General features: G+C 44.7%; 1 protein-coding gene across 1 annotated transcript in view; it reads left to right on the forward strand.

The window, feature by feature from the left end:
• Window positions 1–6791, forward strand: part of PTPRJ (protein tyrosine phosphatase receptor type J) — a 175381-nt gene extending 168590 nt beyond the window's left edge. The window contains exons 22-23 of the mRNA XM_081238650.1: window positions 1276–1411; window positions 3213–6791. Coding sequence (XP_081094776.1) covers window positions 1276–1411; window positions 3213–3371 — 295 coding nt within the window. The 3' untranslated portion in view covers window positions 3372–6791. The remainder of the gene's footprint in view (window positions 1–1275; window positions 1412–3212) is intronic.
• The last annotated feature ends 9375 nt before the right edge of the window (window positions 6792–16166 follow it).

Consider the following 16166-nt stretch of genomic DNA (forward strand, 5'->3'; position numbering starts at 1 on the left):
TTATAAATATGGACACTTTTGAAAAAAAAAAAAAAAACCCTAAGAGGGAATGCAATAGGTATTTACAAATTCAAGAAAGGTTTGGATAAGGGACCAATAAGGAATTAGGGCTTATTCCCTAAGCCTGCGACTTTAGAACGGGGGTTGGCAAACTATAGCCTGTGGGTCAGATTTGGTCACCTGCCTGTATTTAAAAAAAAAATCATAATATATTTAAATTTCTTTCTTATTTATAATATTTTGTTTTGAAATATTTCAAAGCATGGAGAATAATAACAATTTAATCAAGCACAACATGATGCCATATATGTTTCTTTTTGTTAATAATACATTACAGATATAATTAAAGTCTCTGCTTACTAGTCTCCTATCCCATTCGCCTTCTTACATAGGTGAATGTGGTTCTAAAGTTGATCTGTATCATTCCCTTCTGTGCTTTTATATTTTATTACATATGTAGGTAACTCTATGGTTTTATATAGCTTTAAACTTTTACCAGATTTTATAATGTATACATCATTCTGCAACCTATTTTGGTTTGCTATTTAACAATGTTGAAACACATAATTCTAATTCATTTTATTTATTTAAAAATATTTTTTTCCACATATAAAAACTGCATGTAAATTAATGAATACAACATAATGAGTAAAACAGTGATGAGTTTGGAGATGAGTATACCCCTGTGAAACCATCACCACAGTCTATTTGGCTGTCTGTTTTTGTAAATACAGTATTATTGGAACACAGCCATGTCCATTTGGTTACATATTGTCTATAGTTACTTTTATGCTATAGTGGCAGAAAGAGTTGATTTGCAAAGTCTGCGAAGCTGAAGATATTTACTCTCTGGCCCTTAACAGAAAAAGTTTGCCACCCTCTCCTCCAGAACAATAGGAAATTAGCTTTGAAGCTGAAGGAATTGATTTTAGGACAGAAGAAGGGAGGGACTTTGTTGCCCTCTGGGGAGTAAATGGATGAAGCTTGCCATCCTAGATACAGTGGCAACTTGAATGGGACTGAGATTCAAGACGCTCTAACAAGGTGTTTTATTTGTGGCATTTGACATGAAAGTAACTTTAGGACTTGGGCCCCAGTTCTAAGCTAGTACAGTCTGACTTGAAAGGTTTCAATTGAGCCAGTTGGTAACGGTCCTGGGCTTGACCCTCAAAGCCTGATAGTGGAGGAGAGTAAGATATATGTATAAATGGGGAAATGGGAGTTTTACAGTCGAGGTAACGCATGCTGACATGCTCATTTCCCCTTTTTTTTCAGTGCTGGGGTGGGAAGGACGGGCACTTTCATTGCCATCGATCGTCTTATCTATCAGATAGAGGACGAGAACACTGTGGATGTGTACGGGATTGTGTACGACCTTCGAATGCACAGGCCTTTAATGGTGCAAACAGAGGTGAGCCCAATGTCTGTGTCTGACAATTGCCCCTTCCCGTCTGTGTTTAAAAGATGGCATCATGTCACACACTTGTGTTAAAATATTCCACCCTTCCAGATCTTTCTGGCTCTTGGCTGTGAGGTGGATTTCTTTCAAGACCTTAAAGTGATGTGGGATTGAACTACCCCACGATATCCGATGCAGGGACATAGTCGTCCTGATAGCAGCAATGGAGCTACAAACCGAGACAGTATCAGGATTCCTCACTTTGCTGCCACTGACTCACCAAATAATCTTAGCAAGTCTCTGAACTTTGGCTTCTGGGTTTTAAACTCATAAAACTGGTCTTTTAAACCCTTGATTTCTAAGAAGGTCTGACCATTCTTAAAATAAGCTAATGAAATGGACATGTCAAATATTAATGATACGAAATAGGATAATGCTGCTTTAAGCTTTAACACAGCAATATATCCTCACCCTGCCTTGTAAATGTCAAAGAACATCAGTCATCATGGCTGCGGGAGGATGGTGACCAATTGGGAAAATGCATGCTTAATATCTACAGTGTCATTTATGTAAAACTGTTGGGTTCGGCTTTCCCTGAAATGTTCCTGATAAACTATGTGTTCAAGGCATGTTCTCAACACGTGTATTGGGAATAGCCTTCCTCAAAGCTGTCGGGATGAATGCTCCCTGGCCAGGACAGAGCAGAATATTAATCTTGTATCAGGCCGTCACCCTGAATGAATTCCGAACTCTATGAGTATGTGCTGTGTTTCTGAGTCCAGCAGGGAATGTTCTGGAGGCCTGGGTGCATTGTGTGCTTTGGGGTGGTGCAGCATGGCTGTGGTGGGAAGAGCGGAAGTCACTTCCTGCGTTGGTAGGGACAAAGATCTTCTATTTTCTGCTGTAATTAATATATAGAGTCGTAGTTCTCAATCTTTTATCCGCTTTTGAGAAACACAGAAATCTTATACCTGCTTACAAATTTTTTCATCCCTTTTTAAAATATTTTGAAAATAATATAAATTTGTTCATATCAAAAAAATTTAACAGTACAGGGTTATACAGAGGACATTTTTCTCTTTTACTTTTTCCTCCCCAATTCCACTCCCTAGAGGTAGCTAGTGTTTACAGCTTGCATATACCTTTACAGGCTTCTTTATGTACCTCTGTTAAAAAAATGTATACACATACACACACACACAGAGCATATTTTAAAAATTGGATCTTATTTTGTAGGTAATGCTGCCCTGTGATGTTTTTCTCCTCTAACAGCATTATGGATATCTTTCAGCATACACCCTTTCTTCCTCTTTTTAATGGCTACCTGCGGATTCTGAGGTGTTTGCCTGAAGCATGGGGACCTTCAGGTCTACCTCAATCATTACCCCTGTCTCTACACCCGCTTCAGGATGGGGATCCCCAACTCAGTCCTGATCATCCCCCTTTAACCCACCCCCTCTGTTGAGAATCACAGCTTACTCTTTCTCCACCTCCTCCCTAGCCAAGAAAACCCTGCTGGACTTTTTAGTGCATTATTTCCTCCACATTCTTTCTTTGCCCTTCCCCAAGATTCTGGTACTTTTCCTTGGTGCGGGGGGTGCGCCGCTCTCATTGAGAACCATTAATGATGAGAACCTTGCTGTCTGTGGTTTCAGATTTCACCACTATGTTATTACCCCTCGACCTGCGTGAGCTTGGAGTGTTCGCTGTGGGGTGGGTGGGGTTGGAGGGCGGTAATCTGCTTGAAAAAAACCTTGGGTGCCTATCTTCGGGACCTGTGCTCATTTGTTTTCTCTCTTTCTTTTTCTAACAGGACCAGTATGTTTTCCTCAATCAGTGTGTTTTGGATATTATCAGATCCCAGAAGCACTCGAAAGTAGATCTCATCTACCAGAACACAACTGCAATGACAATCTACGAAAACCTTGCACCAGTGACCGCATTCGGAAAGACAAATGGTTACATTGCCTAAATTCCAAAGGAAAACCTTTCTGGAGTTAACCAGACCGTCACACCCACAGCAAAGGAAAATGCCCCGATGTTGACATGTTTTTGTATGTCTAGTATCCTAATTCTTTGTTCCGTTGTGTTAGAACTAATTTGAGAGTGTGAAGCTGCACATGTGAAACATGACAAATGAGAAGTTGGGGCTATCAGGGGCTGTGGATGGGTGGTGAGCAAATCAACTATGTTTCTGATTATCAGTGGGATGAGTTCACTTTTTTTTTTCTTGAGAATTACAGAACACCAGGAAAAGTGAGCTATGATTTTTTTTTCTTTTACAAGACATTCTTTTTAAAAAAGACTATTTTATATGATTCACATGCTAAAGCCAGGATTGTGTTAGGTTGAATATATTTTAAGTATCAGAGGTCTATTTTTACCTACTGTATCTTGGAATCTAGCTGATGGAAAATACATAATAGTGGATGATTATCATGTAGGGAGGGCTACATGGTACCTCTCCTGCCTGGGTTTTCTATTTGAACATGTGCCTTTTCTGAATTATGCTTCCACAGGTAAAACTCAGTAGATCTCTATTTTTGTATTGAATCTCATAATTGGACTATGTGGAATATTTAAACAGTAGTTTAGTATCAGAGGTTCAGCCTTCTTAGTAACATTCCTGTTCTCATTTGACTAGAGGAGATCCTCCCCAGCTTCCCCCATCCCCTGTTTTGTGCTCTATTCTTTCTTCCCTTTCCCCCTCCTATTTTTCCCCAAAGACACTTCTGATGGCCACATTTTCTGCCCATTGGTTGAGCAAGAGTGGAAACTGAATTATCACCGTGAGAATTTCGGGGTGGGGGAAGGTCGGGGGGAAGCAGAGGAACCCTTCAGTGACACAATAATCTTTTATTGTCCCCATTTGATCTTTTTTCTCATTTCTGTATGTGGTAAGAAGGATTATTTAAAGGTGCAATATGTGACTTAGTGATTCATGATGCTCTAGGTTTTTAGTAATGTTTTACTCAGGTTGGCATTTTATGTGTCTCTGTGTGTCCGTGTATGTGTGTATGTTTTTAAAAGCGTGGCAATCTGCAAACACTTCCGTGTGAAAACAGTGTCAGATGAATCCCTCCTTCCGTAGAGTCTACTGGCTTTAGTCTGTATCTGCAGTGACACATACCCGTATCTGCTGTATATATATATACTAAACTCTTAAAACAGTCATTCCTTGGAACTGAGGTGTACAAAGTTCAAATTTGTATCAAAGATGTAATTATTATTTTTAAAACTTCTTTTCACTATACTGCTGCTGTAATTACTTTGATTTTTTAAAGTGTAGATTGATTTTTGTCGTTGTTGTTTTTGGCTTTCAGGTATGTGTATCCACCGAGAATTTCAGAATCTATGTGGATTTATTTTATTGGTACATAATCTGTAAACTTCTCAAGGCATTAACACGAAAGGATTTGTTTCTTTTTATTTTATATTGTGGCTCAGGTTATATTTTGAAGATGTGTTGAGTTTCTCCTCCAATAGGCAATGAAGTGTACAAGGTCTTATGAAGGAATGACCAAGTCCCTGGAGTCCTGTGGCCGTTTCCCACAGTCATAAATCCTGCTGTAAACATAGGACGATGTGTCCTATTGAAAACGGGAGCGGCGTGCCCTGGTCACCGTGGATCTGTGGGATCCTGTCTCCTGACCCTGCCATGCTCCTTAACTCACCGGCACTTTGATCACTGACTGGACAGTTGGGTATCTTAGGGTCACGAAGGGGGAACCACCGCCTACAGAAAGCCCTTGATTCGGTTCAGAGGTCGAGTGCTGCACGTCTTTTGTCTCCCTCTCCCTTTGAGGTACTGAAAGGAATAAAGGAGAAGTGGTAATGGTGTCGGGTTTTGGGAGAACCTTACTTCCCAAATGGAAATTGCACTTTTTGCTGAATCCTTTGCTCTCTTTGGTAGAAAGCAGTTTGTTCAGTATCAGGCCCTTCGAGGAGTGGGCTGGCCAGGCCAGGCCAGGCTGGGTCCTCCTCTTTGGCTCTGAAGGTCTGCATCAGGGAAGCCATGCTGTCCCGGGGTGTTGAGTGAAGCTGGGTTTGGGCGACTGCTTCCAAGCCTTCACACTTGGAAGGCTACCCCTTGCACGCAAGATCTTGGAGGGTTCCGTAACTTCTTCAGTGGTCCCTGTTCAGGCAGCAGTTCTGTGGGTCACACCCCTTCCCACTCCAGTTTGTCAGGAAACCACAGTGATGGGTGCCACTGTACCAAATCCCATGTAGATGTACGCCCTGCCCACATCACTGCCGCTGCTGTGGAGAAGTCGGAGGGAAGGACTTAACTAGAAAAATTCCTTTAAAAGATGAAAGCAACAATAATCATAAACATATTGTGTCCAAATGCAAAACCCAGAAATCTTCCTCCCTTCCGCCTGGGATGATCTTGGGATCAGACGTCATTCCCAATCCTGGGAGGAAGGCTTGTGGTGGAGAGGCCTGGATTCCAAATGGGCAGGTCACACGAAGGTCACGATGCTTCTCTGCATCCTGAAGAGACCTGGCGATGGGCCAAGGGTGGGGGGGTTGGTGAGGGTATTTATAGCACAGTGAAAAGGGAAGATTAATGTGTAAATATAAAGGACACCCGGGCTGGGGGTTGGCCCCAGAAAAGAGAAAGTGCTTTTGAGTTCCTGCCCCCAGCCCTTCCAGGAACAATGGAACAGTGAGTGGATAATGGACCAAACTTTGAGGAGTCCAGTGGAATCGTGGGGATGGTGTGATCGCCCTTGCTTAGTATTTGACAGTTGCATACAGAAAACCAGCCAGGATGGGATGAGTTAGTTTGGGGGATTTGGGCCATTGATATCTTCTCCCAAGAGCAAGGACGTTTTGTCTGCAAAGTTAAATCTTGTGATGATTGGCACCAGTAGGAAGTGACATTTGGGTCTGTTCCCTGTGGCCGTGTAACAACCATTAGATTTTGGCATAATTGACTCCACTGGATTTGGGCATCACCAAGTCATAGGCTCCTGGGGTTGGGGCCAACTATGCAGATGATTCTTGTTCGCTTTTCATCTGGGATGAAAAAGCCTGGTTTTCTTTTGAAATGCTTGATTGCACTTGCTGAGCTAATAAACAAGTCTTGGTGACTGATGTTGATTTGCCTCCAAAGTCCAAGTTCTGAGTTTTCAGACTATGTGTAGCAGTCGAGTATTTAACATACTGTAGCTTTTTTTCCCTTGGGGACACCTATGAATAGGATATGTTGATGTGGACTCTAAAACTGTAATTTTCTTGTAACTATTTTGGAATGATGCATATTTCTAATGTTTGTTATACTTGTACAGAGTATTGCTGTTGGTTGCTTTTTTTTTGGTTTGTTTTTTAAGGAAAAAAATGGCCTGAAAAAAAATTTTTTTAAAAGACATAAATACCAAATATAAAAAATGTCAACACATTATGCCTCTGTTTGACTCTCCCCCTCCTTGCTTTATGTCCACTTCATTTCACTTATCTAGCGGTTTAGTTTCCTGCATTCAGCTGGGGCATCCTTAACAAAAACACGTTTCCCTTGGGATTTTCCCACATCGTTTTGGTTTGCTAGGGCTGCTGTAACAAAGTACAACAGACTGGGGGGCTTAAACAACAGAAATTTATCATCTCACAGTTCTGGAGGTTAGAAGTCTGAAATCAAGGTGTCAGCAGGTTGGTTTCCTCTGAGGCCTCTCTCCTTGGCTGGTGGACGGCCATCTCCCCCTTTGTCTTCACGTGGTCGTCCCTCTGTGTGTCCTAATCTCTTCTTATAAGGACAGCAGTCACAATGGATTACAACGCACTCCAATGACCTCATTTTACCTCACTTAACCTCTTGAAAGAGTCTGTCTTCTCCAAATACAGTTGCATTCAGAGGTACTGGGCGTTAGGACTTTAACATATTGAACTTTGGGGGCACTTAATTCAGCCCAAAACACACATGGAGGGTGATGAAGTGGAGACCTGGGGGAAGTGAGTGTGCAGCTAAGGTGTGGCTGCCTGTGCTCACAGAGGGTCAGATGTGGGTCTGCAGATGGACAGACACCCACTTGGGGGTGGCTTATATGCCTTAGGCAAGCCTCCAGAATTTTTAGAGGGTTTTCTGGTTGATGGATTTGGGGAATCTCAGAATTGCTGGGAGACTGTGGCAGTTTGGGTACTTTTTCTTTCATCTCGCTCCCTTATGCCTGATGCAAACTCTAAGTAGACTGAGATGATTCTAAAATCTCTCTTATTCCTCTTGCCCGAAACAAAGTAATCCATTCAACAGTGATGTACTGAGTATCTACTATACACCAGCCACTATACCTTGGTGACTGAGGGTTCTACTGTGAATAAAATGGACAGAAATCTCTGCCCTCATGGAACTTACATCCTGGTAAGAGGAGGCAGACAAACAACATACGTAAATAAAATCTTTAGTATGTTAGATGATGAAAATATGGAGAAAAATAACATTTCACACCCAGATGCACCAACTGGTTTTCACACACAAGGCAGTGCAGCTACATCGTGTCAAGGAGAAAGTGTCGCAACACACTCTCCCCTCAACCCCTGACTTATTTACTGTTTGGATGGCGGCAGTGCCCACTCCTCGGGTCCATCAGGGACACAAAGGGTGAACGCAGCACAAGTCCTGCCCATAAGAAGTGGACAGTCTAGAGGGAGGGGCCAGGGACACATGTGATGCAAATGCACAACAAACCCCAAGAAATACTGGAGGCGATAAAGGAACAGGCGACAGGGGTCCCAGGAGCATAAGAGGTGGTGGCATGTGAGCCAAGTCTCAAGCAGGATTTTAGTTGGAGGATATAAGGGAGGAGGCAGGGGGTGAATGTGCCCTCTTGGAGGATGGTGAGGGCTTCAGGCTGAGGGCGTGCAGGGAGGGGTGAGGTGAGGTGAGGTGAGGTTGTGCCTGATGACCCTGGCAGGGAAGAGCCCTAGGATTGTAAGCCTGGTTGATTAAAACCATCTCACCTTTAAGATGTGTGTGTGTGTGTGTGTGTGTGTGTGTGTGTGTGTATACGTAAGTAAACTTACACACAGACATATATACACACAATTTGCCTTCTCTATTTTCTTTGCATGGAAACTGCACGGTGGTCACAAGGGTGAGTGACCACAATAGGATGGAAGGAAGGACACCACCAGACCCTTGACTGGTTAGTGGGAGTAAAGGGTATACTTTCTTGCACAGAACAGGCCACACTGTAGCACGTTCAGCGGGAGACACGTTTGCCCGGGGCCTCCAGGTCCCACTAGGTCCTCAGTGGTCATTGCCATCGGGCAGAGCACGCGGGGTCCTGTCAGATCTTTCATTTCCCTTTTTGCTGATCGCACCCTCTCAATCCCTTTCTCTCCTTCCCCACCTCTTCCCTTTCTTTCTCATTTCTCCTCCTCCTCCCCTGTCCCAGCCATCTGGAGACTACAGCTAAATGCTGGCCTGCTTGCCAAGTCAAAATAACTACTGACAATTCCAGCACATTCCTGAGTTGTTTATTTGAAATACTGGGTGAAATCAGGTCAGTTTTCCAGGCATGGATTCCCATAGTATGTCCAGGCCTGCCCGAGATCCCTTGCTGTAATTACTTTCCTGATTAGGCAAAAAGCACAGATCTGGAGCATATGACAGTGGAATTATTCCAGACATGATTACTTGCCTCATTGAGGATAGAAATATTTTGCTTTTAAAGAGATGCTTCCAGATACATGGTGGTAGGAAGGATGGTGCAGGTCCAGAAGGCTGGAGGCCTGAGCTTTAGCTCTCCCCCTGCCCAAACTGACTGAGTGGAAATCACAGAACTTTTCTACTTTTTTTTTTTTTTTTTTGCGGTACGCGGGCCTCTCACTGTTGTGGCCTCTCCCGTTGCGGAGCACAGGCTCCGGACGCGCAGGCTCAGTGGCCACGGCTCACGGGCCCAGCCGCTCCGCGGCATGTGGGATCTTCCTGGACCGGGGCACGAACCCGTGTCCCCTGCATCGGCAGGCGGACTCTCAACCACTGCGCCACCAGGGAAGCCCAGAACTTTTCTACTTTTGATAAGCATCTTTAAAAAACAAACTTTTTATTTTATTTTGGAGTACAGTTGATTAACAATGTTGTGTTAGTTTCAGGTGTACAGCAAAGGGATTCAGTTTTACATATACAAGTATCTATTCTTTTTCAAATTCTTTTCCCAATTAGGTATTGAGCAGAGTTCCCTGTGCTATACAATAGGTCCTTGTTGGTTATCCATTTAAAATATAGCATTGTGTACATGTCAATCCCAAACTCCCTAACTATCTTCCCCCCCGCCCTTCCCCCCTGGTCACCATATGTGCATTCTCTTAAAAAAACAAAACAAAAAAGATGATAAGCAGTAGGGTGACAGAGAGCTGAAGTTTGCCCGAGGTGTCTGGAATGCAGCATCTGTGGCTTGTTGAATACACAGCCCTGAGTGCCTGAGAGGAGTTGGGTGCTGGTGGATGTCTTTTTGTTAAAGCTGAGGAAGTTTAGAGACTCAGTTCCCTAGGAGGGCATCTTCCCACAAGTGTTTTGAATGGTCATCTGACCATTGCAAGTTCAACTGGGAAGTTCCCAGGGCCCATCTTCATGTCCCAGCAGAGAGGGGCCTTGAGGGTAAGTTCAGGAAGAAAGAAGATGGCGGGTAGGAGTGTGGTTATACTTTTTTTTTTTTTTTTTGCGGTACTCAGGCCTCTCACTGTTGTGGCCTCTCCCGTTGCAGAGCACAGGCTCCGGACGCGCAGGCTCAGCGGCCATGGCTCACGGGCCCAGCCGCTCCGCGGCATGTGGGATCTTCCCGGACCGGGGCACGAACCCGTGTCCCCTGCATCGGCAGGCGGACTCTCAACCACTGCGCCACCAGGGAAGCCCATGGTTATACTTTTGATGCTGTAACATGCTGAGACATTCAGTGTATTGCCTGGGATATATTAAACACCCAGGAAGTGTAGCTATTTATTTATCGACTTAAATTTGTATTGATCATGTCCTACAGGCTGGCAGCGGGCCCTCGGTGTGTACATTTGTGAACAAAACAGGCATGATCCCCGTCCTTGTGGAATTTAAGGGCCTATGGGAGAGACAGGAAATTAAGAAGGAATTGAACCCGTATCTATCGACACACTGCGGCTGGAGTGAGAGGCCAGCCCCGGAGGGAGTGGACAGGAGGGGCAGCGTGCCAAGACCCTGGGGCAGGAATGAAGCTGGCACTTCTGAAGAGCAGTGAGAAGGCTGTGGTCTTTAGGGCCTCGCTGGTGAGGAAGCTAAGGGCACAATATGAAGCTGGAGACAGTCGGGAGTGAGTTGGGGTGCGTGAGCCATGTCGGGAGATAGGAAGTTAGCCTACGAGCCATGGGAGGCCATCAGAGTTTCCACAACAGAGTATGCTGATGTGCCGGTCACTGCACGGAGAATGGGTTGTAGGAGGGGAGCCTGGAAGCAGGGGAGCCTGTTAGAGGCTCTGCCTTAGGAATGGTTTTGGAAATGGTTGATGGTCACTTGTGAGGGAAGTGGCAGTGAATTTGGAGAGATGGGTGGATCTGAGACATGTGATGATGGTGGCCTGATGCATTCCCTCTCCTTTGTTTTGGACTTAAGACAAGGCCGCCCTGCAATTTGCTTTGGCCCATAGATGTGAACAGAAGTACTCATTCCAAATCTAGTCCATATGAGATTTTGCCTGATTTTGTTTTCCCTCTTCACTGCCATGAAAATAACCTCCCCTGGGCAGCTGCTCTGTGAGCCTGGGCCCCAGAATGAATCGAGATGCCCAGCCAAGCCCGCCGAGACTCTACCTTGGAGCAGAGCTACATGGCCCAGCCCTGTCTAGGTCAGCTGGCTCCTAGGTGATCCATGAGGATAATTTATTCCATGAGAATCTATGACTTGGGGTCATTTGTTATGTGGCATTTTTGTGGCAATTACTAACTAAAACACAGCCCCATAGCTAGTAATAGGCAGAACTGGAATTTGAATCAACTCCAAAGTTTGGTTCTTAGTCATCTCTTTCAACAGTAGATGATTTTGTTTAAAATGTAGTCAGTTTCTTAGCACAGGCAATTAGGAACAGAACCTGGAGGTATCTAACATGTGAGAGAAAACAGTAAGGATCTGCCTACATCTCTATCCTAGAGGCCTTCACTAAAGATTATGTTATAGTTAGTTACGCTGGGCTTTCTTTTTTTTTTTGGCCACACTATGTGGCACGCAGGATCTTAGTTCCCTGACCAGCGGTCAAACCCGTGCCCCCCTGCAGTGGAGGCGTGGAGTCTTAACCACTGTACCACCAGGGAAGGCCCTCTGCTAGGCTTCTTTCTGGGCTGGGGGAACAAATCCACATTCTTCATGCTTTAATTCAGGCCAAACTTGTCCCAGAACTTTATGCATATACTATTGGTTTGGTCCAGGCAGGAAGGTACAAGCAAACCTTCACATTTTATCAGTGACCTGTTGTTAGCTGGATACTGTTCCAAAACCAGGCTAAACTGCAAAACGGGCCAGCATTCAAGTGTTGCCTTCTTCTAGCGCTTAATTTGGTAAAGAATACCCAGGTATAGCCTAGAAACTGAGGTATCATGGTGTTACTGAACTCAGGTTCAGCTGCTCATCCCTCAAGAATCCAATACTGAGAAATAGGTGCTGGGTAAGAGGAAAGACAGTTTTATTGAGGAAGCTGGCAATGCTGGGTAGAAGGTGTACTCGTGTCCCAAAGAACCAACTCCCTGTTGCTGACTGGGGGTAAGAGCTTTTAACGGGGAGTTTCCAGGGTGTATAGGCAGGGGATGGGGGGCCTACATGCAGAACAGTACAGTCAGCTCTGACAATCATCTTGAAATTGGTCATATGGCAGTTTGATCAATGTCATCTTGATTGTTTTAAATACAGTTAATCTTCAGTTCCGGGGCTGGTTTGTTCCCATTTCCTTGAGGCCAGTTCTTGGAGTTGTGCAGATGGAGCTCTAATGTCATGGCTACAGTCTGGGCATCATGTAGTTAACTTCGTTTACCAGGTGGGGGTTTTAATATCTGCAAAACAACTCAAAGGATATGGCTCAGAATAGTCTCTACATCCCTTGAGAAGGAGTTATATGTCCTTGACTTTGTTTAATGGCTAAACTATCATTATTTTGTCTTGTTTGGCTGTTTTTCTTTGCTTCTGCATTTTCTCACTTTTCTGATTAAATTTATTCTTTGGGTAGCGTTTTTCTACAGACAAGAGGCATGCAGAGGACATGGGTGGGTGCGGGGGAGTGGGGGAGGTCTGACCTAGGAAAGCTCCATAGGGTCCTGCTCAGCTACAATGGGAAATAAAAATCAAGTGATCACCTGGGCTGTTATAACATGTAAAGCTGAAGTGAGAAAAACAATTTATAGAACTATAAGAAAATAATTCTAGTAAACAATTAGGTAAGCACAAAAGAAGACAAGAAAGACAACTCCAGAATAATGTAATGGTGGGGTTATGAGTGGCTTCTATTTTCACTTTCCTAGACTTTCTAATTTTCCCCAATTTGTATGGAGTACTTGTTGAGACTAATTAAAACTTCAGCATTTTTATCCTTGACTCAAAAAAATAAGCTACAACATATTTCAAAATATATTTGTCCAGCTTTACAAAGTTCTTTAAAATGAGCACAAGCCTTTTTGGAGTGCCTTCAGCTGCAGTTTGTTAAAAGTGAAAGTTACGTTTCTGGATATTAGATTCTGAGCTGTTCAGCTGGAGGAAACAGGGGCCCACCTTGTTGCTCCTGGCTGAGCGTGGCTCTGCCAGGGTGGAAGGCCTGGTCGGCATCTGGGGAAGCAGAAGGAGGAAGCAGGGAGAAAAGAGGATTAGCCCTGGTCCTCAAAGTTCTTACAGCCCTTCCATCCCTTCTGGCATCCCACAGCTCCCTTCGCGGATGAATGTGGAGGATCCCTGGGCCCTCTGAAGAAAAACACGAGACCCTAGGCTTTACCCCCAAAACGATGGTTATATCCTATCTATCTCGCTTTCCTGCAGGCAGCTGAGGCCTTTGGACTCACGCGTTCGCAGCTGTCAGCTGACAGCAGTGATTCTGGATTCCGCCATTAGATGGCGCCAGAGGACTGTGCTGAGAAAGCAACCCTCGGTCAGGCTGTGAGAGGGCAATGGAGGAAAAGAAGATTGGAAAAGGAAATCGGAGAGCTGGATCTGAAGCGAGCATGGGTCATATCGTCCCCGAGGGTGTGCTAGCAGCTACCACCTTGGTGGGAAGCTGGGCTGGAGGTGGAGGAGCTAGAGTCAGAGCCAGGTGTGAGCCAGGAGTTCTCGGGTGCTCACTGGCAGTCACACTCCATCGGGGGTGCAGGTAGGGCCCAAGGTGTTGGAGCAGAAACCCTGAAGATCAGGTCTGAGCTGGTTCCATTCCAAGTGCGTGCACACTCCTTGGCCATGGCACTTCCACCCTAGTGAAGAACAGCACGTGGAGGAGAGTGGCTACAGTGGCCTCCTAGTGTGTGTTGGGCTGCATACTGGAGCAGTCGTGAGAAACCAGCCAGAGCCCCAGGCAGTTTTCAACCTGCTTTCTCTGTGCTGTTCCCAGGAGTAAGCAAGCATATGTGCATGCTCTTTACGAATGAAGTCGTGGTTTCTTACAGCCCTCCTGTAAGTCCCACTGGTTTTAAAATCAGCTAACACATATATGTGGAATCTAAGAAAAAAGAAAAAAAGGTCATGAAGAACCTAGGGGTAAGACGGGAATAAAGACCCAGACCTACTAGAGAATGGACTTGAGGATATGGGGAGGGGGAAGGGTAAGCTGGGACAAAGCGAGAGAGTGGCATGGACATGTATACACTACCAAACGTAAAATAGATAGCTAGTGGGAAGCAGCCGCATAGCACAGGGAGATCAGCTCGGTGCTTTGTGACCGCCTGGAGGGGGGGGATAGGGAAGGTGGGAGGGAGGGAGACGCAAGAGGGAAGAGATATGGGAACACATGGATATGTATGACTGATTCACTTTGCTATAAAGCAGAAACTAACACACCATTTTAAAGCAATTATACTCCAATAAAGATGTTAAAAAAAAATCAGCTAAGGGCACTCATCTTCCGTGTCCAATATGTGGGTAGAACCCTCACTCCCCAGGGAGGATCTGCAAGACTGTGATATCCCCCTCCTCTTCTGTGTCCCCCTGCTAAGGCATGGGTCCCGACCTGATCACTTCCCATACCCAACTCCATATCAATCTTTCTTTACAGTCTTGTAATTATTGTTAATATACCCTTGTGAAATTTGTGACAAAGTTGGTTGAAAAGGTCATTTTGACAATGTCAAAGAGGAGATTTGGTGGAAAGAAGATATAGTTTAACTGGATATTTCCTAGTATCTTTTGGTCTTTACCTTTCAGTCATGAGCAAAGGTAGATTTCCCCAATATGTAGTTTGTCAACTGATATAATTTACAAACAAATAAAAGTTACTGATGATGATGATAAAAAAAAAAGAAAAGGAACTCAGAGGTTGATAGGAGATGCTTAAAAATCAACAGCAGGGCTAAGCAAGTACCCTTTCCAGCAGCCAGTAGCTTTTTTCCTTATAATTTAGCATATATGTCTATGGTAAAAAAAATTTAGGAAATTTAGATATGAAAAAGAAGGAAAAAAAATCCCATGTGGTCTTCCTACCAACAAGATGGCCCCCAATACTACTTGGTATCCAACCCACCGTTTTCCTCTCCCACATTGTGGTCTGTGTGACCAATAGAAATCGGCAGAAGTGATGGTATGTTACTTCCAAGATTAAGTTGTAAAAGACTCTGCAGCTTTTCTGTCTGTCTGTCTGTCTCTGTCTCTCATGAACAACCAACCCTACAAGAGGCCCACGTGGTGAGGAACTGAACCTCCTGCCAGCAGCTAAGTGATCTTGGAAGCAGAGTCTCCAACCCCAGTCAATCCTCAGATGACTGCAGCCCCAAGCCAATAGCTTGTCTGCAACCTCCTAGGAGACCTTGAGCCAGAACTACCCAGCTAAGCCACTCCCAGCTTCCTGATCCTCAGACACTGTTTTAGGCTTTGGAGTCAGATGGACCTGATTTGTGTCCTAGCTGACCACCTACTAGTTATGATACTGCAGACAAGCCACTCCACATCTTTGAACCTCTTCATCTGTAAAATGAGAAGAGTAGTATTTACTCACAGCTTCAAGTAACATAATGTGTGCAAAATTCAAGATGCTGCTTCTTCAGGTAGGTAGAGGCAGAAGGTTTCCTTGGAGTAGATGTCTTTGTTCTAAGTTAATTGAGTGCCCTGATTAAGTATGCAGATGTAGTGTGTATAGGCACTTATTATTATTACATTTTCCTGAGGCAAAGCAAAACTTACTTCTCCCCTTGGTTTGCACAATTTTCATACAAACTGCTCAAGGGGCTTTCTGGGAAGGAAAGGGTTGGCCCCTCCCCCAACTTTTAGTCTCTGAGATTTGCAATTAAGGAAACCTGTTTTGGTGGTTCAGGGTGACATTGACCATAATCCATAAGCATAAAAGAATATTAAAAGCACCAAGAGGGAGCCCACCATGAGGGGAAGGGGGACCTGTGTTGGTGAAGTAGGTTCAGCACTGGGGTTTGGGTTTTGTGCTTGGTTTTGTGCAGCACGTGCCTGGGGCTGGAAGCCCCTCTCGGTCCAGCCATCCTAGTCCATTGTGTTTTGGGGAGCACTAGCTGAGCATGTGGTAGTGGACAAAGATAACTGTAACCTTGGAGCTGAAGGATGGAGTCACACTATGGCATGGCAGGGCTCCAGACCTGCAGCCGCAATGCAGCGGTC

Source organism: Mesoplodon bidens (assembly GCF_964165515.1).
Source record: "Mesoplodon bidens genome assembly, chromosome: 7".
Lineage (NCBI taxonomy): Eukaryota > Metazoa > Chordata > Mammalia > Artiodactyla > Ziphiidae > Mesoplodon > Mesoplodon bidens.